The sequence below is a fragment of the Perca flavescens genome, chromosome 20, assembly GCF_004354835.1.
Source record: "Perca flavescens isolate YP-PL-M2 chromosome 20, PFLA_1.0, whole genome shotgun sequence".
NCBI lineage: Eukaryota > Metazoa > Chordata > Actinopteri > Perciformes > Percidae > Perca > Perca flavescens.
Window position 1 is genome coordinate 12527702 of NC_041350.1, and position 27279 is coordinate 12554980.

The 27279-nt window shown below is 41.8% G+C and overlaps 1 protein-coding gene across 9 annotated transcripts in view; it reads left to right on the top strand.

Moving 5' to 3' along the window:
* The window catches only part of LOC114546385 (AT-rich interactive domain-containing protein 1B), a 207639-nt gene that overhangs the window by 88002 nt on the left and 92358 nt on the right, over window positions 1–27279 (top strand). For 8 of the 9 annotated variants that reach the window (XM_028565135.1, XM_028565138.1, XM_028565137.1 and 5 more), the window contains 2 exons: window positions 3391–3495; window positions 4323–4370. In XM_028565135.1, the coding sequence (XP_028420936.1) occupies window positions 3391–3495; window positions 4323–4370 (153 nt within the window). The remainder of the gene's footprint in view (window positions 1–3390; window positions 3496–4322; window positions 4371–27279) is intronic. The other variant, XM_028565132.1, reaches the window with a different exon arrangement.

Sequence of the window (27279 nt, forward strand, 5' to 3'; positions counted from 1 at the left end):
TACTTAACGGAAAACTGTGCACTAGTAGAATTCTCCGCTTCATGTTTTGATCCACATATCAACCAGAAAATATGACAGATTGTGGACACAGGACACTCCCATAATGCCAATTTTCCTGTAATTTTTTATGTCGCTGACATGCCATGATTCTCCATCTATTAGCTGAGAAAACAAAAATAATTAAAATGGTTTATCCTAAATTAGTTGAGGGCTCAGTGAATAAAAATGATCCTTATTGAAACATATGAGACAGATTCCGTTGGAACATATATAGGGACCTTACATTGAACAACAAAACTGCAGGACCAGATTAAGGAGAACTGCACAAGGGAGACAGTAAGTCAGTGGGTGAAGCATGACACTACCAACGCAAGAGTTAGGAGTTCACTTCATGCCAATCGGAAGGTTGGTGGTTCGATCCCTGGCCCTGCAGTCCCATGTCGAAGTGTCCTTGGGCAAGACACTGAACCCTGAGTTGCCCCCGATGCTGCGCCATTGGAGTGTAACTGTGTATGTGTGTGAATGTTTATCTGATGAGCAGGTACGGCAGCCTTGGCCACAAAATGTGTGTGAATGGTGAATGGTTCCTTGACTATGTAAAACTGCTTTGAGTAGTTGTTAAGACTAGAAAAGTGCTATATAAAAATAGTCCATTTACATTTAGTCCATTTAGCGCTCGAAGCTTTGTTTAATCAATGTTACCAACGTTGTATCGCTCACGGTGTTTCCGCACGGAGGATTATTACTGTCGCACACTGGGCTGAGCTGCTGGCGACACATACCATGAAGACTGATTACAAAATAAAGAAAGAGCGTACTAAAAGAAGAGACAGGCTGGAGAAAACGACAGAAAGTGTCCAAAGTTTGGAATCAGTTCAAACGTAATTAAAACAGTACAGTGTGTCTACTGCAAAATTGAACTAGCTTACCACGATAATAGCACGACGTCAGTGCTTCAGCATCTCAACAGAAAACATGGAGTCTAACTTATTCCTCCATTCCACGAAGCGGACCGACAAAAGTAAATCACAGAGTCGTATGGACGATGAAACTACACCAAACACAACAACTACCAAAATCAAAGACAAGAAAATACGTAGTGGTGACCACGATCTGATCTAAAGAGCCAGAAAAACAGCTGATTGTTGCGCACTATTTTCTCTCACTCTCTCGCTTCACGGAGAAACAGCTGATCAGCGATCTACTAGCATAAGTGTAACCGAGCTGTGTAGCATTGTCATCAAATATATAAATGAAAATAGGTGTATAACTAATATTTACATATAGGCCTATATATAGCTCAGTCTCAGGTTGAAACTTGTAGTTCTGAAAGTTAAGTTGCACAACTTAAGGTAATGTTTATGTATGTTTATGTATGCCTTAGTTTGAGATTGTTATTGCATTTCAGAATTTCTTTTCTTTAAAAACAATGTAATGTGGCACTTAAATGCACTTAATATGTTTAGTTTTTTGAGAGATGATATTGTAAGCAATGTAGGCAATAAAAATGTTGCTTTTTCCAAAAATTAAACCAAACTACTGTATATTATTGCTCTTCAATAAAACAAAAGTATTTCTTATCCAATTACTCGATTAATCGATGGAATAATCGGTAGAATACTCGATTACTAAAATAATCGATAGCTGCATTCCTTTCAGGAATCATTAGGGTATTTAACATTTTCTATATTTTAAGAATTAGTCCTTCAGTGATTTAATTGGTTAATAATTGAAATGTGGAAATGTGATTTGAAGGGACTACTCTAGGGCATTTAAGGTCATTAAATTACCTTTTATAATGGATGAATGAATTCATTATCTTTTTGTCTGTGTGTGGACATCTGCTACTGCAGCATGCAAATGTAACTTTACTTGTAATGTATGGAGTGTATAAAACCTTATATCAGATTTCATAAAGAATGCACAAAAGTACCAAATTGGCACCGTATCACTTACCCTGGAAGCAAAAATTACGAACCATTTAATGCTCTAATAATAGATCCATTTCACATGATACATCTCTTGCTGTGAAGGATAATCTTAAGCTATAAAATTATATCACCTAGCTGACAGGAATATTGCCCACCTACTCCAGTATAATCACACAACAGATAAGAAATCAAACTGTGGGTAAAAATGGAATTTAAAAGTAAAAACCTGAAGGCACCGTGTGTGTGTGTGCGTGTGCGAGCGCGCGTGCAGTATATCATAAATGTGTGGCTGTGTGTGTACGTATGTTGTGTCTGGTTGTGTGTTCAAGCACTCACATGTGATCTCTCGCCGCGTCTCGCCGATCAGTTATCACTAATCCTTCCACACAGAGCTCTTTAACAAGTTGCCATTGTGCTGCCGACGCTTAACATGATGGAAGAACGACCTCTGCGGTGAATGAAAAGAAGAGGGAGAGGGAAGGAGGGAGAGATACAGAGGGAGGGAGAGGGAGAGGGCAACACCTCTGACAATGGGGAGAAAATTGGTTTACACTAGATAGGCTTGTGATTACAGAGGAAAAGAAAATGACTTAGATTGAACAATAGGACTGAGAGAGAGAGAGTGTGTGTGTGTGTGTGTTTTTTTTTTTTTTTGTTATTCGAGGATTAGTGGGTGGTTTGGCCGGGATTTGTTTAAAATGAATTGGTGTGTATGGTGTGCTCATGTGTGAGTGTTTGGATGTCTTTTCAGTCTGAATGTACTTTATCTGTGTGTGTGTGTGCGCGCGTGCGTGCGTGCGCGCGTGTGTGTGTGTATTTCCTTGTGCAAAATGCCTCTTTATGTTGTGACTTGATCTAACTGGGAATCAGAGTCTTAATTACAGGCCTTACAGTCCAACTCATTGTCTCAATCTTTGTCACACACATATAGACAATGTTCATCATAACTGAAGTGTTGTTGACATAACTAGTGTGTAGCAGGAGAAGTAATGGTTCAACTCCAAGGATACCGCGCCTTTGAGTCAATCTCACTATCAATATATGGAAGAAAAAAGAATCTACTAAAATATTGACCTTTTCTTGTGTGTTTTTCATGCACATATACATAAATGTACATATTTTAAAAGCAAGAATCCTTGAAATTTCTATATCAAAGACAAATATGACCTGGAGTCAGTTAGTTATTAGTTAGTTAACTTATCTTAACATTATGATAGACAGAGGACACTGTAATGACAATGTTTTGATATTACCCAAGCACTTTTTACTGCATTATATGCTGTAATTTCTTTCCTCATAACTGCCAAAACACATGATATACAGTTTTTGTAATATCCTAATTTAGAATCCCCTTCAGAGCGCAAAAATATTGGCAATATACTGTCAAATAAATCCTTTTAATGTATCAATCCTAGATGTAAATTACTCTCTGTGTTTCTCTCTCTGTTTTTATTTGTAGGAGGCCCAGCAGGAGACGTACGCCACCAGGGGTCCCGTCCCAGGGAACTCTGGGAAAGCCAACAATGAGGATGGCGTCTCCCAGGACCGCCCGTCCAGTCTGCCGGTTAGTGACTGACAGTTCTGTCAACCCATTAAGTATCACCGAATTTGACACACGTATACGGAATTACACATTAGGTGTGTGTGTGTGTGTGTGTGTGTGTGTGTGTGTGTGTGTGTGTGTGTGTGTGTGTGTGTGTGTGTGTGTGTGTGTGTGTGTGTGTGTGTGTGTGTGTGTGTGCGTGTGTGCGTGTGCGTGTGTGTGTGTGTGTGTGTGTGTGTGTGTGTGTGTGTGTGTGTGCGTGTGTGTGTGTGTGTGTGTGTGTGTGTGTGTGTGTGTGTGTGTGTGTGTGTGTGTGCGCGCGCGTGCGTCTGTGTGAGACCCACCATCAAGCCTCAAAGAAACATTTGTTTCTTTGTCGCCCTCAACTTCCTGTATTTTCCAGCTTAGTGTCTTAACATTCAGTTGTAAGCTTTTCTGTCCAATCAGATGCCTTTATTCAGCCTGTGACACGCCTCTTTGTCTCATGTACCATGGGAGACATGGATTATGTGCATCATACTCATTTCAGAGCTTATGTCTGTGTTTTGACTGGCGCCCATTCCGAAGGCAAAAAGGCCACATGCGTCAGCACGTGGTCTAAGCATCATGCACTCACTCACACATACATCCACATGCACAGTAAAGCATATGCACGGACACATGCATTCTTGCTAACACACATTTGTCATTTGGACGGACAAAAAAAATCGTTAAGCAGGTTGACTGGAGGAGTAATTGAGAAGGAATGGTGAGGCAAGGCTGATCCACGAGGGATGAGAGATGTGGGCTGCTCCAGTTTTTTGGCTAAATTAATCGGTTTTTACTCTCTGTCATTTCTCCCCTCACAGCTCTTCAGCACTTTCAAGAAATGGTCGCAAATATTGGCACTGCTTGAGGTGTGTGCCGTTTAATTTCCCAGATACTTTGGAACTGCCTCAGGAGTGGAGGAATAAACTGCAAGGAAGGCTAAATTAAGTGTCTGAACTCAAATGAAGTTATACTATTTTCCATAGACTTTTAAAGTCCAACTCTGCTTTGATTCAAATCAGCGACAGTCTGTTTTCCAAGTGATTCCTACTAGGGGTGTAAATCACACATTTCATCACAATACAATATTATATTTATTCTTTGGACAACAATACAATATTTACTGATATCACAAAGTCTGCCCCGATACTATTTTGATTCGATTCACATCAGGGGCCTGCGACTGATACATAAGCCCATTTAACACAATTAGTTACTTTTTATACATAAAATATGATTTGACAAATACATTACTAAGCTCTTCAAGACATTTCAATTAAAAACCAACCACTCTTTTTGATAAAAAGAATGAATACAGAGTGGGAATTTCAAAATAAAAGGCGCATTTTAAAGATGACGATATGTATCGATATTTTTGAACTTGGTATCGATAGTATCAGATCGTTGATGTTGAATCAATATTTCAATCCAGACCGATGTATCATTACACCTCTAATTCCTACTGCTCTTTCTATCTCTTTCCTAGTTTTTCCTCCATAACATACTAGTAGAATGTCACCTGCTTTATCTTGGCATTTCTTTCTTTCATTTTCAATCTCCCACACATGTACCCCCACTTCCCTTTTCCTCTCTGTCTGACCCTCTAAAGTAGCATCATGAAAGCTTTTTTTTCACCCTGGTGCTATAATGAGAAATGGCCTTGATGTATCAGTGTGTGAATCCGGAGCAAGAGAGTAAGGCGAGGCGAGGACGATCTATTTGAACCACCACCGATATCACCCCATATTCCCTCACCACTTTAATCCTGGCGTTTTACCCCTTGGGTTCTCCGTGTGTTTTCACATCCCATCCATAGCGCATGGCTCGTCGAGATCCTAATCGGCGGCAGGTTTTGATGAGAGAGAGACACATAGAGGGAGAGATGGATAGATAGAAGCGGAGAGAGAGAGAGAGAGAGAGAGAGAGAGAGGGAGGGGAGAAATTTCTCGGCGTTTGCTAGGCTCTTCCAGGAAGCTGTCATTCTGCTTTTTCTCCCCCTCTCTCTTTCTCACTCTCTCGCCAGCGTTTGATGTCAGATCTAAAGCTGCTGTCATCTTTTTTTTCTTCGCTTTCTCTCTGTCAGGAGGGAGGAAGCGTGGGTCGGCAAAGTGTCATGTTGTTGTTTTGGGACGAGTCTGCTGTGTGATGTGGCGGGATTTTTGAAGGGAGACCAAAGGAAAAAAGTGCCTTAGTAACTTATCACAAATGCAAGTCACAGTGCCCCATGGGTCTTTTAAAATGAAATGTATTGGAGATACAGCATGCCTTTTATTCCATATCATTGTACAGTATCTGTGTCGTTAACGCTGATGTTAATAAATAAAAAAAAAAAACTCTTGGTGTCAGCAGTTACTTTTATGTTTACCAGCAGCTCTTTCAGTATCATTTTAAACTGACCTGGCATTCACCACCTGATTTCCAATATAGGGTTAACATGACCACCAGTATAGAGAGTATTCCTCTTCCAGTATTTTTTATCCTCTTCAGACTTGCTCTGGTCTAGCTGAGCCTGTTCCTCCAGTTCCACACAATAGTGAAGTCAGGAGCCAGAGCAAAGATCATCTATTAAGAAGATGAACCACTCGATAGTGAAACTTTTGAGAAAAGTTGCCCCCATATATTTGGTTTGTACTTTATGTAAAAAAAAAAAAATAATCGTATCTCGTAAATTTGTATCTCCAACAAAAAGCCAATACTTTTCATCTTATCTCTTCATTTGTCCCATCAGATGTCACTGTTTGGATTGTAAAGTTGAAAGAATGTTGCTTCTCTTTGTTGTTGTTGTCATGTTGGTTTTAGAGCTGGACTACACAATTGGCTCAGGATGCCATGTTGACTGCTTCTTTGTTGTTTCCTGCGGTGTATGGCAGAGACGTTTGTGGTTCATGAAAATAGAGGAGGAGTGAGAGCTCTGTGTCTGTCTCCTCTCTGTAGCACCCTCAGCCATTTGCATCTTGCATTGCCTAACGTCGCTAAGCAGAGCCGGTTCTTCCAGTGCCATAGTGAGGTGAGGAGCCAGGGCTTTCATACCCACTGACCCCCCCCCTCTCACATCCCCCCTTCCAAACCCCACCTCCACCCCTGTTCCAGTCACTACATGTTCCCTGCTCTCCGGCGTTCCCCTGACAGCCTGCCAAGCTGCCGCACAGCCTCCCATCCTCTGGGACATGGGAGAGGATGGCCAGCCATGTGGAAAGACAGAGAGAGAGAGAGAGCGCGCAGGGGAGGGGTGGAGGGGAGGGGAGGGGAGGGGAGGGGGAGTGCAGGATGAGAATGAGTAAGAGAGAGAGAGAGAGGGCATGAAGCGGTGAAGTGAAACGTGGTTATCTTTTTGTCACTTGTTCAGGGTGAGGGATGTTGAATTCAGGCTATGGGGTTCTGGCAGCGACATGTTATTCACACTAGCGCACACACAAGCAGACACACATGGATAAAAGTATTTGTGTATGTCTTTTAGTGCTCATTTGTCTCTCCTTGACTTATTTTCCATTAGACAAAAGGGAAAATTCAGAAACGCTATCTCTCCCTCGCTGTCTTTTCCCTCTCACTCCTGTCCACCTTGCCCTCCTCTGTTATTCCAAGTGTTAGGTCATGAATGATTGACAGGGCACAGCTGGAGAGGCCTGCTCCCCTCCCCTATCTCTCTCACTACAGCCACACTCACACAGACCTCTTTGGCTCACAAACACACACGCATCACACACTTTGATACACATTCTGTCCTCTGCGAGGCGTTTTCACTCACCGAGTGTGTGTGCTCTATCAGAGCATGTCAGTCAGGCTGCCTATACAGTATGTGCTCTCACTCAGGCTCTCCCCACTGCTGTGTTTTATTTTAGAGTCCCCATGCAGGCAGACAGGCCAGCAGGCAACGCAGAGTAATGTCATCCAGCAGGGTAAGATTCAGCCTCCACATTAGTGCACACAAGGGGGAGGAGAGGAGAGGAGAGGAGAGGAGAGGAGAGGAGAGGAGAAAAGGAGCCGTAGCGAGACAAGAAAGCAAAGAAATGCAAGGGAGATGAATAGGGAAGAAAAAGAAAAAGAAGAGATGGGGGAGAGAGGGAAGGAGGTAAAGTACGAGGGAGGAAAAACACGGAGGGATTCGTGGAAAGAAACATATGTCTCTTATATTGGTTTGAACGTGGTTTAAAATATACAAAAATGGCATACTGTAGATGCAGAGCATTCAGCATATATTTTAAGAGACCATTAGAACACTGACAAAATGCATTAGCCGTCGTACAAAGTAAGTTTTCCATGTAGGAATACGATTACATTTTGTATGTATACTTCAAATATATATTTTGCAGCATGTGGAGAGAAAAACGGAGGGTAGGTGGGGGAGAGAGGGAGGCAGGGAGACTCGGAGACGAGATGTTCTCTGGACCCTGCTGCCTATTCTTAGAACAGACAGCAGCACTGAAGGCCACAGCAGCTCCCTGCCAATGCTATGAACACATTGTGGCTCTGAGAATAGGACAGCTAGTCTGAAGCCAGTTTCACACTCTGAGGTGCTTCTGGTCACGCCAGTCTTAAACCTGTAGACCTTTTCACTCAAATATGAGTAAGAGTGATTGATTCATTGGCCCATCAGTGTTGGTGGACCCTATGTGCTCCACAGGATTCCATAATTTACCATATGATTTGAGTTTTTTTGTATCAAACTTGCACTATTTCTCACACTGACACTCACACACTCCTTCAATTTTCTACCACACACACACATAATAAGTGTTTCCACCTCTGCTCTGTTTCACCGCAGACCCAGATATCATGACACAGCGAGTCAGAGGACCCTGGCTTCATCTAAAATGCAGACGGGCTATTTTTCCGCTTGTATGCCAGCCTGTTTTCATTTGCTCCTCATGAATCATTTAGCGTGCACACACAGTTTCATGTACACGCATAGTTTTTTGATCCTCAAGAGCCGGGAACACATGTTTTTGCTGGGGCCATACCATTTCTTCCCCAACGGCTTGAAAACACCGACACACAGGAAGTGGAATTGATCTTCGGTTAAAACGTCTCTGGGTCTTTCATCTGTACACATCTTCAGCATTGTTTCTAACCTAGAGAATGCACCTGGGATCATATCTGAAACCATATTCGTAGCAACTGTTGTTTTTAATTATGCAGTTGCTCAATATTTGTAGCTTGTTTTCAATATTTTAGCAGCTTAAATGTCTGCAAAGCCTTGAGAGGAATAAGCCTTAGGATTCAGTTAGACTACAGGTCTACCGGTCCAGTTTGAAATGATGACTACCTGAAAAGAGGCCAGCCATTAGTTGGAAGATCCAAGTTTGAACCGCCATGTCGCATCTGCACTGCTGAAGTGTCCTTTAGCAGGACACTGAATCAGTACCAGCACTCCTCTGCAACTGACACTGTACTCTCATCCCCTGTGGAGGAGGGACACACCAAAAGAGAATTCCCCTATGGGAATCAATAAAGTAATTTTTGCCTGAAGGCTTTTAGTTGTATGTTATGGCAAAATTTGACAGCTACACACTGTTTTACCTACTGGGAGCTATTCTGGCCAGTGTATGTTGTTAAAGCAAACTGGTAACACAAGGTTAAGCAGCAGTGGTACAGAGGGGGGTGGGGAGCGAGCTCTGCAGCTGCGGAGGAGGCCATGTTTATACCCATCCACCCCTGACAGGCTGGCTGACTGAAGCCCAGCACAGCAGAGTGAAGAAACTGCATGTGTGCACACACACACTCTGTCCGTGCACTACTCTTACACACTTACCTACCCCTATGCTTACACATGCGTACACCCCCAGTGTGTGACAGGCTTTATGATTTGAGAGTGAGGGGGAAATGGAGAGGGATGAACTTGGTTAAGAAAACACCAGTCCGGTTCCACTGGCGCCTCTCCACCAGCCTCTCCTACAGATGAGAAGAGACAGAGGGGGGGAGATAAGAGAGAGGAGGAGGAGGAGAGGGAGCGATGACTGACCCTAGAAGGAGAGAAATGTTTCCCCTCTGCATCTTTTTTTTTTTTTTTTTTTTTTTTTTAGTCTTTGCCCAACCGTTCTCTTTCTCTGGCTGGTGGCTGTTGTCAAAGCTCATTTCTACTAACAGATTAGGAAGACTAGTTCAAATTCACGACTAAAGAGGACAGAGATGGAGAGGCAGCTCATTGCTGTGGGTTTTCGTTAACACAGCAGCTCACACACACACACACACACACACACACACACACACACACACACACACACACTACTGATCTCTAGTAGAATTCTGCATAAACAACCTTTGAAAAATAGATGATGTAAATGAAAAGTGGATGACTATGTGCGCGTGGGTACTTGTGTGCATGTGTCATTTGTTTGTGTGTGTGTGTGTGTGTGTGTGTTTCTATATGTATTACTGTTTATTTTTAGGGGCACAGAAAGCACATCAACACCTTCCTAACTGTCCTCCCCGTTCCTGCACAGGCCAGTCAACAGTGTGACAGTGTGTGAAAGCTGAGGCTGCTATATTGTGATCTTGGATAAAAACAGTAAATGAACATGACACACTGCATGTTTTACCAATTTGGCTTGTCCTTCCAAGGTGTTAATCTGATGTTCTTAAAATGTGATGAAGATCCTGGCTGGACGTCACCTCAATTCACTCAGTTCAGTCTGTGATTTGTTATAATCAAACACTCTTTCATATTGATTTCAGAACACCAATGCATACTTGATATATAGATTTCATTTTCACCAACCATTAATGCCAGATATGCCCTTCTGGCACTAAGCCCTCCATTATAAATGGTGATTTTTCTGTTACCACATTAATATTTAAATTAACTGTTAAAATGGCTTCAAATGTTATTGAGCCAATCTGATCTGAAGATTGGAAACATCTGTTTTATATTCATTAGTAGTTTGGACATGGGAACGTTCTCTTGTCAAATGGTTTTTCAGTATATATGAATCCGGGAGGATTTCTCTTCCTCATTGGATGATAATGTGGATTGAAGTAACAAATCTATAAAGTTGAGTGACAGTTGCTGCAGCTGATGGTGTTTTTTTCTTCTGCTCATTGTTCACTCTTTGGACTGCGGCAGAGAAAAACAGGGAGAAATAGACAGCCAGAGGGAAAACAGATTAAAAATTGCTGTAGAATTAAAGAATAAGTAAAAGACTACATCATCTCCCTCCTTCCTTTTCCTCCCCTACCTCCTTCCTACTTTTTCTTCTCTCCTCCCTTCTTAAGCATCCCCACTCTTCCCTTCCCATTTCACTCCCTCTTTCTCTAGCTTCAATCATCCACTTCTAACCTTTCTGGGTTTTCTTATGTTGGGTCCTGGATGCCTGGCCTCTCAGCAGGCTGGCTAGGCAGGTGAGGAAAAAAAAAGTGAAGGAGGGATGGAGGGGGGAAGGAGCCATCAGAGGAGGAATGTTCTGTCATCACCATGGCTCCCTCTGGCTGCTGGGAGGCTGAAATTACATCTGACTTTGAAGTAAGGGGCAGCAACACTGCCAGTGTTGCTATAGTGACTGTGTGTGTGTGTGTGTGTGTGTGTGTGTGTGTGTGTGTGTGTGTGTGTGTGTGTGTGTGTGTAAACTCCTTGGGAGGTTTATTATGCATGATACAAACTGTGACTAGTCCTGATGGCATTGCAGTGCTGTTATTAATCTACTCTCATAAGATACCTGTGCTTTAAACACATCCACACACGAACATATCTGGGAATTCAAGCTAAGATGCATTTACACACACACACACACACACACACACACACACACACACATTTCACAGCAGGATTCCAACTTCCCGTTGTGCCTTTTAAAGATTAAGATAAAGTTTTTCCTCTTATTATCTTTGAGAAGGTTTAGCTGAATGCACACTGCGCTCACAGGCAAATGCACAAGCAACTGCGTGTGAAAAAACAGACTCATATGCAAACGCACACACACACACACACACACACATAGAGTTGTTCAGATTGCAGATAGCTGTGTTTGGGTTGTTTGAGCTGCTAATATTCTACTGAGTCCTTGAATATTTATGGCTTTTGTTTCAAACTCAGAGAGTGGGGAGAAGAGCATTTTCAAAAGTAACGTAGCTAGATAGACAGACAGATAGACAGTCTGTTTCAAAATAGGACTATAATGAAAAAGATGAAGGGAGGGAGGAAGGGAAGGAGAGAGAAGATGTATATGGACAGGAGGGGTGGAGGGATGGAGAGGTTGAAAATAATGTTCCATTAATGCAGAGCCAGGCTCTTGCTGAGGGCCCAGCGCCAATCTGCATCTCCCTACAGTCTGCCTGCTATACATTTTTCATGAACGCTGAGTGAGAATTAGCGACGGATTGCTGCTGCAAATCGCTTCTCCTTGGTCGGGGGCCGATGGAGAGGGAAAGAAAGAGGGAAAGAGAAGGATGAGAGTGAAGGGGGGAAAGAACAGTGCAGAAATGAGGAGAGGTGAAATAGAGGAGAACAGAAAAGGATGATTGAAAGGGATGTGGGGAATAAGGGGAAGAAAATGATAGTATTTCAGTGTGTTGTCCGTACACAATGTCAAAACGTATTATGACCAGCATATATACATGATAATGCAGTCTGTTTTACCTCTATACTGATTCTACGGTATATTTTACTGAGTTTTGTATTGTGAAGCAATGTTTGAATGCCAGCTATGCTTAGACTGTAATACAGTTAGTAACATTTTTTTATCCTGGATACAACAATATACTGAATGTGTGAATAGTAATGTCATCATCTACAACATTTTATACATCCATTTTGTCATTCTATACTAACAACTGACAGGTGCTAATTGTCCTAGCAAAAATCCTACCTGAACAGGAAGTTTTTATGTATGGTTTTCCATGTTTTAATGTTTGGAGTGGCTACTTTAGCTAAACGGAGAAAGAACAGTGGCACCTACAAAATCTCAAATGTCATCAAAATGAAATAATGGTTGAATTAATTATCCTGCTGATTTGACTTTAAAGGGGCACTCCATTGAGTCAGTATTGTATTTCCACAAAGTAAAACGTTAGAAGCATATTGGGTGATAAATGCTTGCATTTGTTCATTAGACCCTCCATGTCTGGTAAATGCCCACTGGCTTTCTGATATACTGTACATTTGCTGTCTCCAAGCTGATATAACACTGATGACATAATCAGGGTTGTCAGAATTGTCAAAGCTCACCCAGAGACACAAAATACATTATACAACAGTTTTTACAGAATGTGTAGGACTCAACTTGACCTTGATGTCTAAAAGTGGCAGCGTGCCCCTTTAATTTCTAGGAAATGTATTTCTCCTCTCCTCTCCACATATTTCCTCTCCTTGGCCTGTGAACCATATAGTTCTGACCCCAATCTTAGCCTGCCCTCTCCACTCCAATATAGCCCACTTTCATTTTCCACCGGTGGCCTTGTGCTGCTATTACAGACCCTCGCTGACCAGGCTGACTGACTGACTCACTCATATGCTGTCTGCTTTACTGACTGGTTGTCCATCTGCTCTCTGTTTCTCTAAAGAACAATTTCCCGGTCTGAGTTTGGCTTTGTGAGATTAGCTGGCACCAAAAACAACATCAGTCTCTAATCAGTCATCTCATAGTTAACTTGGCAGTCTGCAACTTATAGCACAATCAATAATATTTGATATTCTATTAGTCAAATTATTGCACCTGCAGTTCTGTAAATAATTTGATTTATTTTAAGATACGATGGTGAATTATTTTCAGCAGTTAATCTCAACTGTTTCCAGACACACGCTACTATAGTACCGTCTGTGTTTTAACTCCAAATTGTGTCCCTGTCTCTGTCCAGGCCCTGACTGACTATGTGTCAGTGTTTCAGTGTTATTCTAGTGGACCTGGGAGACACTGTTACCATGTGGCTGTCCACTGCTACAATATTACTGCTTTATATAGGCTATAGGATGAACCTAGATGTGTGTTTCTATATTGGCGATGAAAAGAAACAGGTCCTTGACAGAAAGTAAGGATGTGTATTGGTGTGTGCGTGCATGCTTGTGCGTGCGTGTGCAGGGCCTATGATTGCTGCTGTAATCGGTTCTCTCCTGCCAGCCACAGTTATTACAGTTGTCAATATGGTGCTCAGGGCTTTATAGACACAAGCAACAAGAGTCAGTCTGGACGCTCGCCAGAGTGTGCGTGCGCGTGCCAAAGTGCTTTATATTTGTTTGCGCCCTTGTGTGTGCCATGTGGGCATGATCCTTTGCTCCCTGTGTATGTAATTGAGCTCTCCTCTCATGTAAAGACCCATTCAACAGTGTGTTAATTACGTATGTTAGAAAGTGTTTGACCCAGCATTGTGCACTTGATATGTCCATACAGTGTTTACTTTATTATTGCACGTGTGTGGGCCCTGTCTTTGCTTGGCCAAGTTCACTGTATTAAAGACCTGGATGCTTTGCTGTTAATGGATTGAAGAGGGAAAAAAAGAGAAAGAGGAAAAATGCTTCAGTGTCTGGAAGTTGTTGCAGGAGAGTCAAAAAAGGGAGTAGCAGAAGAAAGAGACAGAATGAGGGAGAGAGAGGAAGGCGGGGAGAAGGGTATTGGCTGGGAAGGAAACAGGAGAGGAAGGAGGCATTGAGGTGTGGAGGGGTTTTCTCCTTGTGGTATTCAGCCTTGACTGATTCCTGTTGTTTAGTCCACTTCTACTGTTTACCGTCCTGCCAGCCCGATTACTATCAGGGCTTGGCGGTGGGTTACAATGGGACTGAAACCATACTTGTGTAACATTTGCTTTTGTAACATTGTCATACATGCATAAGCACACACACACTGCGAAGGTCACTGATGGCCCATTTTCCCAGTCGCACTGCTCTTTTGGAAGTGTACGACCATCTGTCCGATTTGGCCAAACGATTAAACAAATCCTCCCTCTCTCTCTATTTCTCTTTGTCTCGCTTTCTCTGTGAATTAGTGTGTGTGTGTGTGTGTGTGTGTGTGTGTGTGTGTACACCAGGAGCGTGATTGAGGTCTCCTCACATATCCGCAACCTGTGACCTCCACGGCATGAAAAACCTGTCTCCCATGGTGTTTGTGTGTATCCCTGTGTGTGTGTGTGTGTGTGTGTGTGTCTATTCTTTTGCTTTGCTTGAAATAAAACTCCCATCTCCTGACGGATTTACCACACTAGAAATTAGGCAACAATATCCCTTCTGTTCAGAGAAAACATCTTGTTTTTAATAGATTCTTTATGAGCTCTAATTCTTGGAAATGTTCCGGTGTGTTCTGAGCAAGGTTTGGTTGTTAGACTTGATTCTTATTAAGTTTTAATTGTTGTTTCTCTATGGACTGACATACATTTTAATTGTTTTAATTATTTCATAATGTAATAAGGCCCCCTGAGTCAACATCACCCATAAAAACCTGGTGAGATTTTTGAAAAATATGCATATTGACCTTTTGGGGACATACAGTACAGCATTGTATATATATATATATATATATATATATATATATATATATATATATATATATATATATAATAACACTATAAAAGGGACTATTCAACATAAAAAGTAATTTTACTTTTGTACATTTTGCTGCTAAGACGGCTTTACTTTTACTTTTTTATTTTAGATGCAGGATTCTTAACTTGTAAGGGATATATTTACATATTTACATAGACTGAAAAACAGCTTTTTCCCCCAGGCAGTCAAAAGCACAAACCCTCCTCTCCATCTCCTCCCTCTATGAAGACTCTATGAACGCCAAAAACTGGAAGTGCATTAACCTTATGTATATAGTGCCTATTCATCGTGTTTATTTATCTTGATTGTTATATTTTACTATTTAAATTTTCTATTTCAGTTTGTCTGTCATATTGAGAGCTGCTAAACTATGTTTCGTTGTTGAAAACAATGACAATAAAGATCTATTCTATGTTACATAATATTCCTTTTGGTGGATGCATCTTACATATCTTACAGATCTGAAAAGGGACCGGAGTATTTCCTCCAATACTGACCAAAAGACAAATGCCCATTTAAACAACAAACTCATCAGAAGAATTACAAAAAGATTAGTCCTGTTTAGACAGTGCAGGTTTCACAAACCAACACACACATACTGTATGCACCGACACACTCGGTTGGGGTAATTTTGAAAGAGTCTTGTGGTAGTTTTGCATAGCATTTGGGCTAATGGCGTGCCGTGTGCTTCCTCCCAGGTCAGTGCATCCATTAGCAGCCATATTACTGCCACATAATGGCTTATTGGTTGGTGGGAAAAAATTACAGAGGGGCCAGGACGAGAAGAGGGAGAGAAAGAGAGAGAGACTGAGAGATAAAAAGATGAAGGGAGAGAGAGAGACAGAGAGAGATGAAGAAAGCTGTCTCTAGCAGGGCCTCTGAATTGAGTTACAGCTGTTATGATTTGTTGTCTCTCAAGTCTTTTCCTCTCTCTTCTTTTTCATTTCTTGTTTCCGCCCCCTTTTCTTTCACCCTTAGGGCTTTGGGAGGTTTTTATCTTTCTAATGAGCCGTTGATTCTTTTTTTTTTTTTTCGTTACCTCATTCGTTCTGGATGGAAGGCAATATTTGTCATACTGTCAAGCCGTTGTTTGCATCAAGCGTGTGTGTCTGTGTGTGTGGACTGCAGCAAAACTAAGTGGTGCAAAGTGTTTATGCCGTGGTTTTTGTTGGCGTTGGTGGTAGAAGTGGACGCAGGGGTCAAAGTAGTTTGGCACGGTGGGCCCAGGTCGCCATCTTGTACTCCCAGCCTTATCAATATGCAGCACGGTGGGCGGTTTGCACTTGACTTGATTGCTTTAATTGGTTGGACACATTTGCAACACACGCACACTCTGGGTTTTAGCAGTTCCTGCCACTGAACGGTTGCTCCGAATGTATTGTTGTTGTGATATTTTGTTTAGCGAATGTGGGACTTGTGCGCTGTTCAGTTCAACTTTGCATGAGTCATTCGGCTCCTACACACTCATATGCATATTCTGTAAACACACACGCATGAGCGCACAAACGTGCACGCACACATTCATGCACACATCCATGCAACAGACTGGAGTAGGGAAAAGTTTAAAGGTGATCCTCTGTTATGAGCAAAATTTATAAATATGTATAACACAGATTGTACTGCGCTCACACACACAAACCCGAATGAGCTGTCTACTGTGTGTGTGTGTGTCAGTTACTGTATGTATGTATAGCAGTGGCTGCTTGGTGGTAACTCAGCAAGCATGTGTTCACTCGCTTGCTCGCTTGGCTTGGGTAGCGCACGTGTGTGTGTGTGTGTGTGTGTGTGTGTGTGTGTGTGTGTGTGTGTGTGTGTGTGTGTGTGTGTGTGTGTGTGTGTCAAGCATGTGTTCACTTGCTGGCATGGCTTTGGTAGCACGTGTGTGTGTGCTAAGGGTGTGTGTGTGTGTGTGTGTGTGTGTGTGTGTGTGTGTGTGTGTGTGTGTGTGTTAAAATTATGTGGAAATCAAATTCACCTTGAAGTGTCCTTCTCTCTCTCTTCACCACCCCCGTATTTTTGCCTTCGTCTTTGCTTTGAACGTACTGCAGCATTCAGTTCAAAGAAAGACGTGTGTGTGTGTGTGTGTGTGTGTGTGTGTGTGTGTGTGTGTGTGTGTGTGTGTGTGTGTGTGTGTGTGTGTGTGTGTGTGTGTGTGTTAGGAATGACGGCAGGGTTTGAGATGGAAAGACGGAGAAAGAGGCGCCGCTGCACTCCTCTAACTTTGTGTGTGTGAGTGTACTGTATGCACATCACATCGGTATTTATAGTTGGTATATTTCTGCAGGTGCATGCATATGAATTGGAGCTTGTGTGTGTATATTTGTACACGCACACTCGTGCGCAGGAACTCTGGGGATCTTATTGAAGCATTTGACCTAAAGGTCACCTACTGGTAGCAATTGACAGCTTTAGATTAGCACTCAATATCTGATATTCACAGTTGACTTTTGCACGGAATACTCAAACCGTGATTAATGTCTCCAGCGCTTCGTTTTCGACTTTCGGTTTCAGACAAGACCTGAGGAAATGAGAGGACAAAGGGAAGGATGAAATGAAGGAAAGAAGAAGAAGAAAAATAAAATAAACATGCTTTAGGTCATCAAAAGAAGGAAGAATAAAAGATATCAAGGAAGGATGGACTGGCATTGGGAAGGAAATTATGTGAGAAGCACTGGGTTTTAAAGATCGTGGGAAATAAAGACAGAAAAGACAAGAGACATTTGGACTGCAAGAAAAGAAATATTCACATCCTCACCAGGCCATATGGAGAGTGTGTGTCCCCCCTTCTCTCCTCCTGGGTCCCACAGAGGCTGGTTTAAAACGACGAGGCGGCAGGGCAGGAGACAGTAAAGGTCACATCGTCTTTCTTTTCCTCCTTGCCTTCTCCTTCTTTATATCTGAAATAATTTCAACCTAAAAACTGCTTCTGTTACATGGAGAAATATTGCAGCTTGGCATCAGAATACAGAATGATTGCCAGTGACAGATAAGGAAAGTCCTAAATCTTTACTCTGAAGGTGCAGCCACATAACTTTTTTATGGTATAATTACCACCTAAAATTACAGCAGTTATTATATTTGTTTACTTGTAACCTTCTGTCTGAAATCAAAATGCGGGTTGGGTTTAAAAAAATGCTCTCAGACCTCATACTTTACACTTTGTCTCTACAAAGCAGTCTCAGAATAAGATAAGATAAATAATACCAAACTTTAAAAACAAAATAGGATATAGAAAATAATAAAATAGTGATGAAAGTAAAATTAACATTTAAAATAATTCAAGTATCGTCTGTAATATAATCATGTGAAATCATCAAACAAGTTTAAACCAAAAATGTATTGTGCCTTCTATACCTCCTTCTAGTGCCTTTTTTTATTTTGTTTCCATTCTTCTTCCATTTCTACTGTTTACATTTCTCCCTCTCACCTCTATTCCTTTCTAAATTATCCTCATTCCTCCCTCCTCTCCTTTTTTATTTCTAACCATTTTTTTCATCCTGATTTCTTCTTTCCTTTTGACCTCATCCCCTCTTATTTCCTGTCTTCCTCCTCCTCTCTTTCCTCCCCTCCTCTCTCCAAAAGGTCAGTCCTGGCTGACATTTTCCGCGGAACCTCATTGATTTCCGCTCTGCGCGTTGTGATTGGCTAACCAAAGCTGCCTCCATTTCCCACCAATCCCCTTTAACCAGGAAGCCAGCCAGCCAGCTGACCCCCGGGGTCAACCAGCTCCAAATAGCTTCTTCTGGAGCGATACATTCTAGTTTGCTCTATATTTCTGCCTGTACACCTCCCTGCAGGCTGCAGGCTGAGGAAAGAGGGAGAGGAGAGGAGAGGGATGGATGAAGGATAAGGATTAAGGCTTAAAATGGAAGTTTACAAGGCAAATGGTTCTCATACCCTGGTTCAGTGTCTCCCACAGGTCCTTGATATGGCTCCAGAGGGCCCCTGGCAAAAACAAGGAATTATTTCATTATGCTGTATTTCACCAAAAAAATCCATATTTGGTTTTACTCTCTGCTACTATACTGTATATTTTCATACAGGACGGACAGCGAAACCTTTCTAAAACAAATGTCAGAAGTCTCCCTTTGGGGTTTTGGCACAAAATGTTATCAGGTTGGGGTCCCCACAGTCTAAGAAATCCTGCACTCCAGTATGATCATTGTACTCTGTACCCGTTAACCTGAATTCCTAGGTCTGCGTTTCAGGGGCACAGCGTAGCTGCAGAGCCTAAGCACATAGCCTTGGTAGCTGTGCCGTAGAGTACTGCATCGCTGACGTGTGCCTTCTCTGGGCTAAGGCGGCCACAGAGATACTACGTTGCGACCACATGAACTGTGATCGTCCAGCTTGTGCTGCTTGTCTTTTTCCCTTCAAGTTTCTGATGCCGGTGCAGATTGTTTGTAATAAAAACTACTTTGTAGTCTTTTCTTTCTTTTAGTAACACATCTAGCAAACAAAAGAATGTGAATACACGGCAGTAGTCTAATGAGATGAGACACAATAGAAATGACCTGGATGTTACTCTAGTTATACAATGTGCGTGGCCCTCTGTTGCTCTGTATCACAAGTAAATGGAAGAATGTAAACACAGCAAGTGGTGGAAATATAATTAGACATTTTAACGTCATTTCACTCTCTATTTTTCATTGTAAATTGAGACAGTTCCTGCTGCATACTTGATGACACGATAAACATTTTTCAACTGTACAGCAAGTAAAAGAGACAGCATATCTTTTAGTTATGTGCATCTGAATATTCACTGCTTATGTACATCGTGACTGATGCATGCACTTGGTTTTGCATAACACATATTAGAGTATAATACATCTATCTCTGTCTGCCTCTTTATCCGTCTGTGTTTTCTTCCTCCTGCCCCTCCCGGGTCTGCTGTTTCCTCCTGCTGAAAACGCTGTCCTCGTGAGACAGCAGTGGCGGCGCTGGTAGAAAATGTCCGAATGCAACAGCGTAAACAAGCGGGCAGACAGCTCTCAGTCTTTCTCTGTGAAGTGATAATGTGTTCCCCACGCTGTTTTGGTTCTCATGCTAATGAAGTGGGCCGCATCGGTAATCACTTTCAAACCCTCAGCCAGGGAAAAGGTAGAAACGGCAAAACAAAGGCTCAAACAAAAGGATTCTGTGCTGTTTGTGTGTGTGTGTGTGTGTGTGTGTGTGTGTGTGTGTGTGTGTGTGTCGTGAGTGCGTGCGTGCGTGCGTGCAGAAGTGGAAGTAGAAACAGAAGTGGATGTGTGTTTGAAGTGGGCTAGTGTGTGTTCCAGTTTGTGCCTTTTTTCTGTATTTGCACAAACCCAATAGTGCCAACCACCATGACTGGCTGCCGGGGGAGGTCAAAGGTCACTGGATCCAGCTGATGAGATGTTCATGTTGAATGTTCAAATTGAGAAGACCATAACTCCTATTCATCAGCTGTTGTAGCAGTGATTAAATGTGATAATATATGGGGTTAAAACCGTCCAAGCTATCCATTCTTGGTTCCCTGTCTGACATCATGTTTCCCAGCATGCATTTTCCACTGCTGGCGGAGGGTGTCCCCTTAAAACCATCTTTAGAAAAACCCCTTTTGATTTTACATGAGGTGATAGATAGTGGAGACATATAGTATGTGGCGATCAGTGCTCTTTCAAAAACCTACTTGAATTTGTCTTATCTTCTGTAAGTCATCACCTTGCAGTGAGTGGCGGACAGCTGTTGCAGACACAGCCTCACTTGAACTTGTTTACTGTGAAGAATTAACCTTCAAAAAACTCCAGTCAGAGCAGGAGAGTCGCCATTAGCATCTGCCATTATGGACCGAAAACTCCCTTTAACTTCCCTCAAAATTACAACTATTCTGTCAGGGTGTCTTAGGTTTGTATATCTCTCAGCACTGTTGTCTTACTCAATCATTCATTGATTACAGCAATATTATAAAATTCTGAGCTTTTACCCCTTTACTTGTAGTCTTCTAAAATGTACGATGTTTCGGCTCTTGCCCCGTCTGAAAGCGCAGCTTCTAAATGCCTTCTAAATCATTTAAAGGTGAAATAGAAAATGAAATCATTGAAACCGTTCAGCACAATCTCTCTTACACCATAACAGTAAAATGACAGCTCCAATTGCTAAAACAGGTTTTTGCCAAAAAGCCTATCTCGGCAGATGAAAGAACAAATCTAAACTTTCATTTCCTGCTTAGTCTCTCTCTACAGAACAGGTATATATTAATGGTTCCTCTCCTCCTCCTCTTCCTCTTTCATCTCATCTCGGCTTTTTCTTTTTTCAAACCTGGTCTTGGTCTCCTCCAGGCTGACTGCGTTTAGGCCGTACAGCTGAAATGCTGCCCCTTGAGAACTATTTGTTTACTGGAGACCTTGGAAATTAGCATGTTTCAGAAGGCAAGGTACGCTAAGAAAACACATTGATGCCAAATATTTAGTTTTTATGTTTTACGATCATTCCTCTGTTCCAATGCACATTTTCTTTCTGTCACATGTTGATAAATGGTTGTGTGCATGCAACTTATGCTTGTTTACTTGTGTTCATTTGCCCGTGCGTGTGGGTGTGCGTGTGCGTGTGTGCGTGTGTCAGCTCTCTTGGTGGAAGACATTAGGATGCACTAACAAGCTATTGATTGAACTGGGCGGGAGGCTGCTGCTGATCTCATGGAAACGCTGAAACAGGGAACAGGGCACACAGAGACGTGAAGCCGTACATCCAAAACACATTAATAACAAGATAAAACCAAAACAGTAACCTGCAAATGTCTTCCCTTTTTTTTTGGACATCTTCCTTGTATTGATGTTTCTGCGCTGCACTGCTCAGAGATCTCTTGGGAAATCAAACTGTTTGTTGTTGATGTTTTATTTTTTTGTTGATAAAGTTGAGTTTTCGCTTTTCTTTGCCATGTTGGCTATCACTAATCTTAAGTACTATGTCCCAACTTCTAAAACATCACTTCCTGGTTGTGGAGGACTTTCTACAGCAACAGTTACCAACCTTTTTGGTCGGAAGCACCCCGCAGCCCTGTCCATGAACTCACGTACCCCTTCAGTGATTCCCAACCTATGTTTCAAATGTATAACACTATTAAGGTCGGTTTTGGTCAGCAATCGTACTATAGTTTCGCTTTGCCAGACCATTCTCCACAGCGCTGCGGAGGAGGGTCTGGCTAGTCCACACAGCATTCCGGGATGAGAGAAAAACATGCTGTGGTTTATTGGCATTTCTTTAAATCAATCACATTCGTCATGGGCGGCTAAGCGCCGACAGAGCCACAGTGCCGCTGCAAAATAGCCTCGGGAAGGAACTTGTTTTGGTGGAACCTGTACGTTCAAAAGTTGTTTTAGTCTTACGAGAGAAAACTCACGATTGGACAGATAGCCTAGCTAGCTGTCTGGATTTACCCTGCAGAGATCTGAGGAGCAGTTAACCATAGTCCTCATAAATCCACCAGAGTTTAGGTGGAATTTCCTGCGGCACCGGAGCAATCCCGGAAGCGGAACGTCGTGGATATAGACTAATCGTACTACTACTACAACAACTACTACTTATTAATCCAGTCTACTGTATTTACACTGTTTATCCATTACTTTTAACTAACTTTTTCAACCATTTACTATAGGTACATATTTTAACCGTCTATCCATTACTTTTAGCTTACTATTTCAACCATCTAGCTATTACTTTAAGCTAAGTTTGAACTGTTTAGTCGTTACTTTTAGCTACCTGTTTAAACGTCTCCTTGCCTACTAGTTTTCACACACTCACACATGACTGCAACATGAAGTGTTCAGGTGTTACAGTTGACTGAATGTTAATATGTGGACATATTCTTTTGATCAAATCATAATTTCTATTCTTTCAAATTGGCTACTTAACAGTCTTTCCACATACCCTCTGGCAAATGCCGAAGTAGCCCAGGTTGGGAATCACTGCTCTACAGTACCTCCCCATCAGCATCTCTGGGTTTCTACAACAGCGAAAGTAAAACCTTTGATCAGCTCACTATCAGTGATTAGTTCTAAAGGAGCACCACAGTGGACATTTATTTGTAATGGCAAAAATGGCACATTGGGAAGCTCCTGTCCAAAATATCCCCTGCATTTTTACCTTTGGGTGCAAATAGAGAACCTGTTACCAAGGAAATCAGCTGCGGTTTGTGAAATATTGATCAAGGTTTTTATTCACGTTTCGCTCCCAAAATACATTTGAATTTGGAGTGCCTTTAGAGACAAAATACACAGTCATGACTCTCACTTTCTCTCTGCCTACACACATACATATATACACACACACACACACACACACACACACACACACACACACACACACACACACACCTGCTTTGCAACCAGCGTGATGTTGGCGTCCCAGAGGTAATTAGGCTAAGGCTGATGCTGGCTCTGCTACAACAGCTCAAATAACCGGACTGACTACTACACCTGTCTAGAGGGAAAAAACTCTGTGTGTGTGTGTGTGTGTCACACGTGTCTTTTAGTGATGATATACTTATGTGTGTGTGTGTGTGTGTGTGTACACAGTATGTGCGCTTCTGTGTACTTGTCATCACCTGCCAGCACACAGTTGTTTTGACATCACTCTGATCTCAGTGATAAGCCTAACAACAGCAGCATATATGATCATCTTCTCTCTGACTCTCTCTCTCTGTCATGCACACACGCACACGCACACTGGTGTAGATGAAAGGTTAGACGTCTGGATTATGGAGGAGCTAACATGACAAGGCTGTTATCTGCTATGCTCTTTATGAATATCACTAGATGGTCTTTAGGATAGATGGCGCTGGCTTTGATGATCGTTGTGTTACTGGACTTTTTGGCAGTTGTGTACGCTGAAAAACACACCGCAACATAATGCACTAAGCTCAAACACACACACGTACACACGCACAATCGCAATTGGGATTTTCGTGCAAGCTGTCGTCTTCTCTCTCGCACAGAACTTGCTGCTACATCTCTCGCTCATTTTCTCTTTCTTTCTAGCACACAAGCACACACACATACACACACAGTACCCAGCTCAATGTTGGGTTTTAAGAGCTGTGTGAAGCCAACAAAGGTTAGTTAGTTCGACCTCTGCCTGCTGTATTAAGCCTCTTTTCCAATCTATTGGAAAGGTAAAAATACACAAACGCGCACCAACTGGAGGCTAAAATTAGCGCTGTAATTGGGATGATTTTTGGAAGAGAGTAATAAAGAGAGAAGCAATGAGAGAGAGAGAGAGAGAGAGAGAGAGAGAGAGAGAGAGAGAGAAAAAGATACTGCCTTTTCCCCCCTCACATGCTGCATTTCATTTTAAATTGAGCTTTCTTCTCTCTGTTTATTTCTGATGGCTTTATGCCACTAGACTCATGCTAATAGGATTTTTGCTCATAAATTAACTTCACTCTTTCCTCCTGTAGGGCCGTCTCTGCTCTTTGACCACTCACTGTTCAATCATAGTTATTTTTTTCAGTTTGTTTTATTATTAAATGCAGTGTGTCCCAGAGTTACACAGTTGAAATGCCGTTCTTTTAAAAGCTTCTCTGCTCTGCCAGGAATACAATTCTGCAAGGGATATCCTGAATCATTGTATTTTATTCATTTATTAATCTATCTCTATACCACTATTGTATTCTCGTTTAACAAAAAGTCAAATTCAAAGACATCCACTATATTTGTAGTATTGCAAAGACTAGCACGAGCAGCACAATGGCATGTTGCTGTTTTCCTGACCTTGAGTTGTGCTTTGCTTCTCGGTTTGCTATTTTCATACCAAGTGCAATGTTTATAGCGCAAACAGGGGAGAGGTGCTGATTGGAGGTTCATGCAAATGAGGCCATGCAGGGTGCAGTGCTGGTAGTTTGGTGAAAACCGAATGCCTGACATTGTATTGAAAATAGACGGCCAAGGACCAGGTCTGTTAAAGTGCAATCTCACTCAGTTGATAATAACCCATGACTGAAACGTTACAGCAGCTACGTTGTTAAATATATATCACAGCTTAACGAAACAAGTTGGTCTCACACAGACACACATAAAACGTATTAAAGTATTAAATAACATATCATTAGGAATTTTAAAAAAAATCTGGGAAAGGAGTCTCTTTCTTTGATTTGTTTTGCAATTAATTCCAGTAGTATGTTCTATAGTAGTGGAAACCAGTCCTCCCCAGGTTCAGAGTAGGAATGATGTAAATAAATACACATTTTATTTTACAAAATTTTGTCCACAATTACTTTTAGACTACATACATGAAAGACGTCCCTATCCACTGATAAATTCCTAGCAGGGATCTGAAGGCAGCAGGACAGATATTGAATAGATAGATAATCAAATTTGTCAAAAAGGAGCATGCTAACGTGCTTTTACACACGATGATCGTTTTAACATTGTCAACACCACCCTACAAAATAACCACACACACTTCTATTTGTGCATGGCCTTAGCTAGTCAGTTATAACAAAAGTAACAGCTTGGATACACGCTAACTATCCTTGTACACAATCGATTTTAGTCTTTTTAAAAAAAAACCACTATGAATACCTTTCTGTTGCAGATTGGAGTTACACCTCAGTTCACTAACATCCCAGAATTTCTAGAAAAACATACCAAGGTCAACTCATCACTGGTAGCTGTGGCCCAGATTTAGACATTTATCTCATCAGTAGCACTTTAATTCCGTGTGCACCTATGTTATTGTGTGTGGATCAGGGTGAGTGTCTGTTGTGTGATAAAGCATGTATGTTTTAATCACAGTATTTGTTTGTGTAATAGGATATATATGTACATAAAGTAGGCCAAGTCCGTGTGTGTGTGTGTGTGTGTGTGTGTGTGTGTGTGTGTGTGTGAAAAAATACACCAAAGCTGACTTCCCTCCTTCAAAATGGTAGATCAAGGATCTTTCTCAACTCATTTTGGAGGTACAGAGAGAGTGATAGAGAGAGAGAGAGAGAGAGAGAGAGAGAGAGAGAGAGAGAGAGAGAGAGAGAGAGCAGCCACAGTAAGGAAACAATAAAGTGGATAAAAATGAGAGGAAAAGTGCCAGGCTGTTTGCTCCCACCTGCCTTGACTTGAAAGAAGAAAGCGGGAGAAGACAAAGAATCGCAGACGCCTGGGAAGACTTGAAAAGGGGGAACATAAAGGAGAGAAAGAAAGAGGAGGAGAGGAAGAGAGCAGATATGTGCGCAGCCCCAAAAGGCACGTTGGCGTTTGAAGCCGAAGCGCTGGAACAAGCAGTAGCATCGACTTCATAGAGATCAGTCTGCGGGTAAACGACTGGAGTGGAAGGAGACGTTTGATACTGGGAGCGCTGGAAGGGAAGGATTGCTCATTAGACGCATCCGGCAGCACAGAGACACACCAAACCATAGCCGCCACCGCCCGCTATATCTAAGGGATTAGGATATGTAAACAAGACAGATTTTTTTTTTTTATCCATTAGAATAAATTTGTCTTCAGCTGGCGTCTTTTACTGTGTTTGGAAATTAGTAAATGCTCTGTAAACTTTGTTTTAGAACGTTTTAGAAATGTTATTAGTACAGTGGTCAAATATGGGATAGTTATTTATATACATGCAACAGTACATTAATATGTATTTAAACGTAGATTTATAGCTAAATTATGTTGATCTTTTTGTAAATTGTACAGCTGTGTCAGTATTTATGTACTCATTTATTTTTTTTATTTATTTCAATTATCATTTTTAGTCCATAGCAACATGTCCAGGACTTCTTTGACCATAATATGTTGCCGTGTTTGGCAGTGGGAAATTAGTGAAGGATCACATCCTTGTCAACATGCTGTAGTGACTCTCAGCTGTTTGGTTAGGCTGTCTGTATGGTGGGGGTGAGGTGTTGGGGGGGACATTGTTCCTACTTTAGTATCTACAGTGCTTAGGCATTTAGAGGATCCAGCAACAGGGACAGCAGGGGCAATTGTTTATTCCAAAACTGAATAGGAGCTTTCTACTTTAGGATTTCTGCTCAACCTGAAGCTAAACCTAAATCTTGGAAAGTGTGACAAAGAGACAGACGCTCGCATGGGGTTAGTGTTAGTGCTACAACATCAGTCTATTTGAATAAAGCTGTGCTTCCTAATGATGTCTGACCCCTCCTTTGCAGTAGGAGCCATATGTCTGACTTCCAACATACAGTCTCTCTCTCTCTCATTCTCTCGTCCCTTCGCTTGTTTGTTCTGCCTCTTTTTGTCCCTCTGATTAAAGAAACAAAGAATGAAAGAAAATGCATCAGTGATGTCGCAGCTGTCTTTACTGTGAGATTTAATTCTGCAAGACTCTGCGTATGTGTATTTGCATTCAGG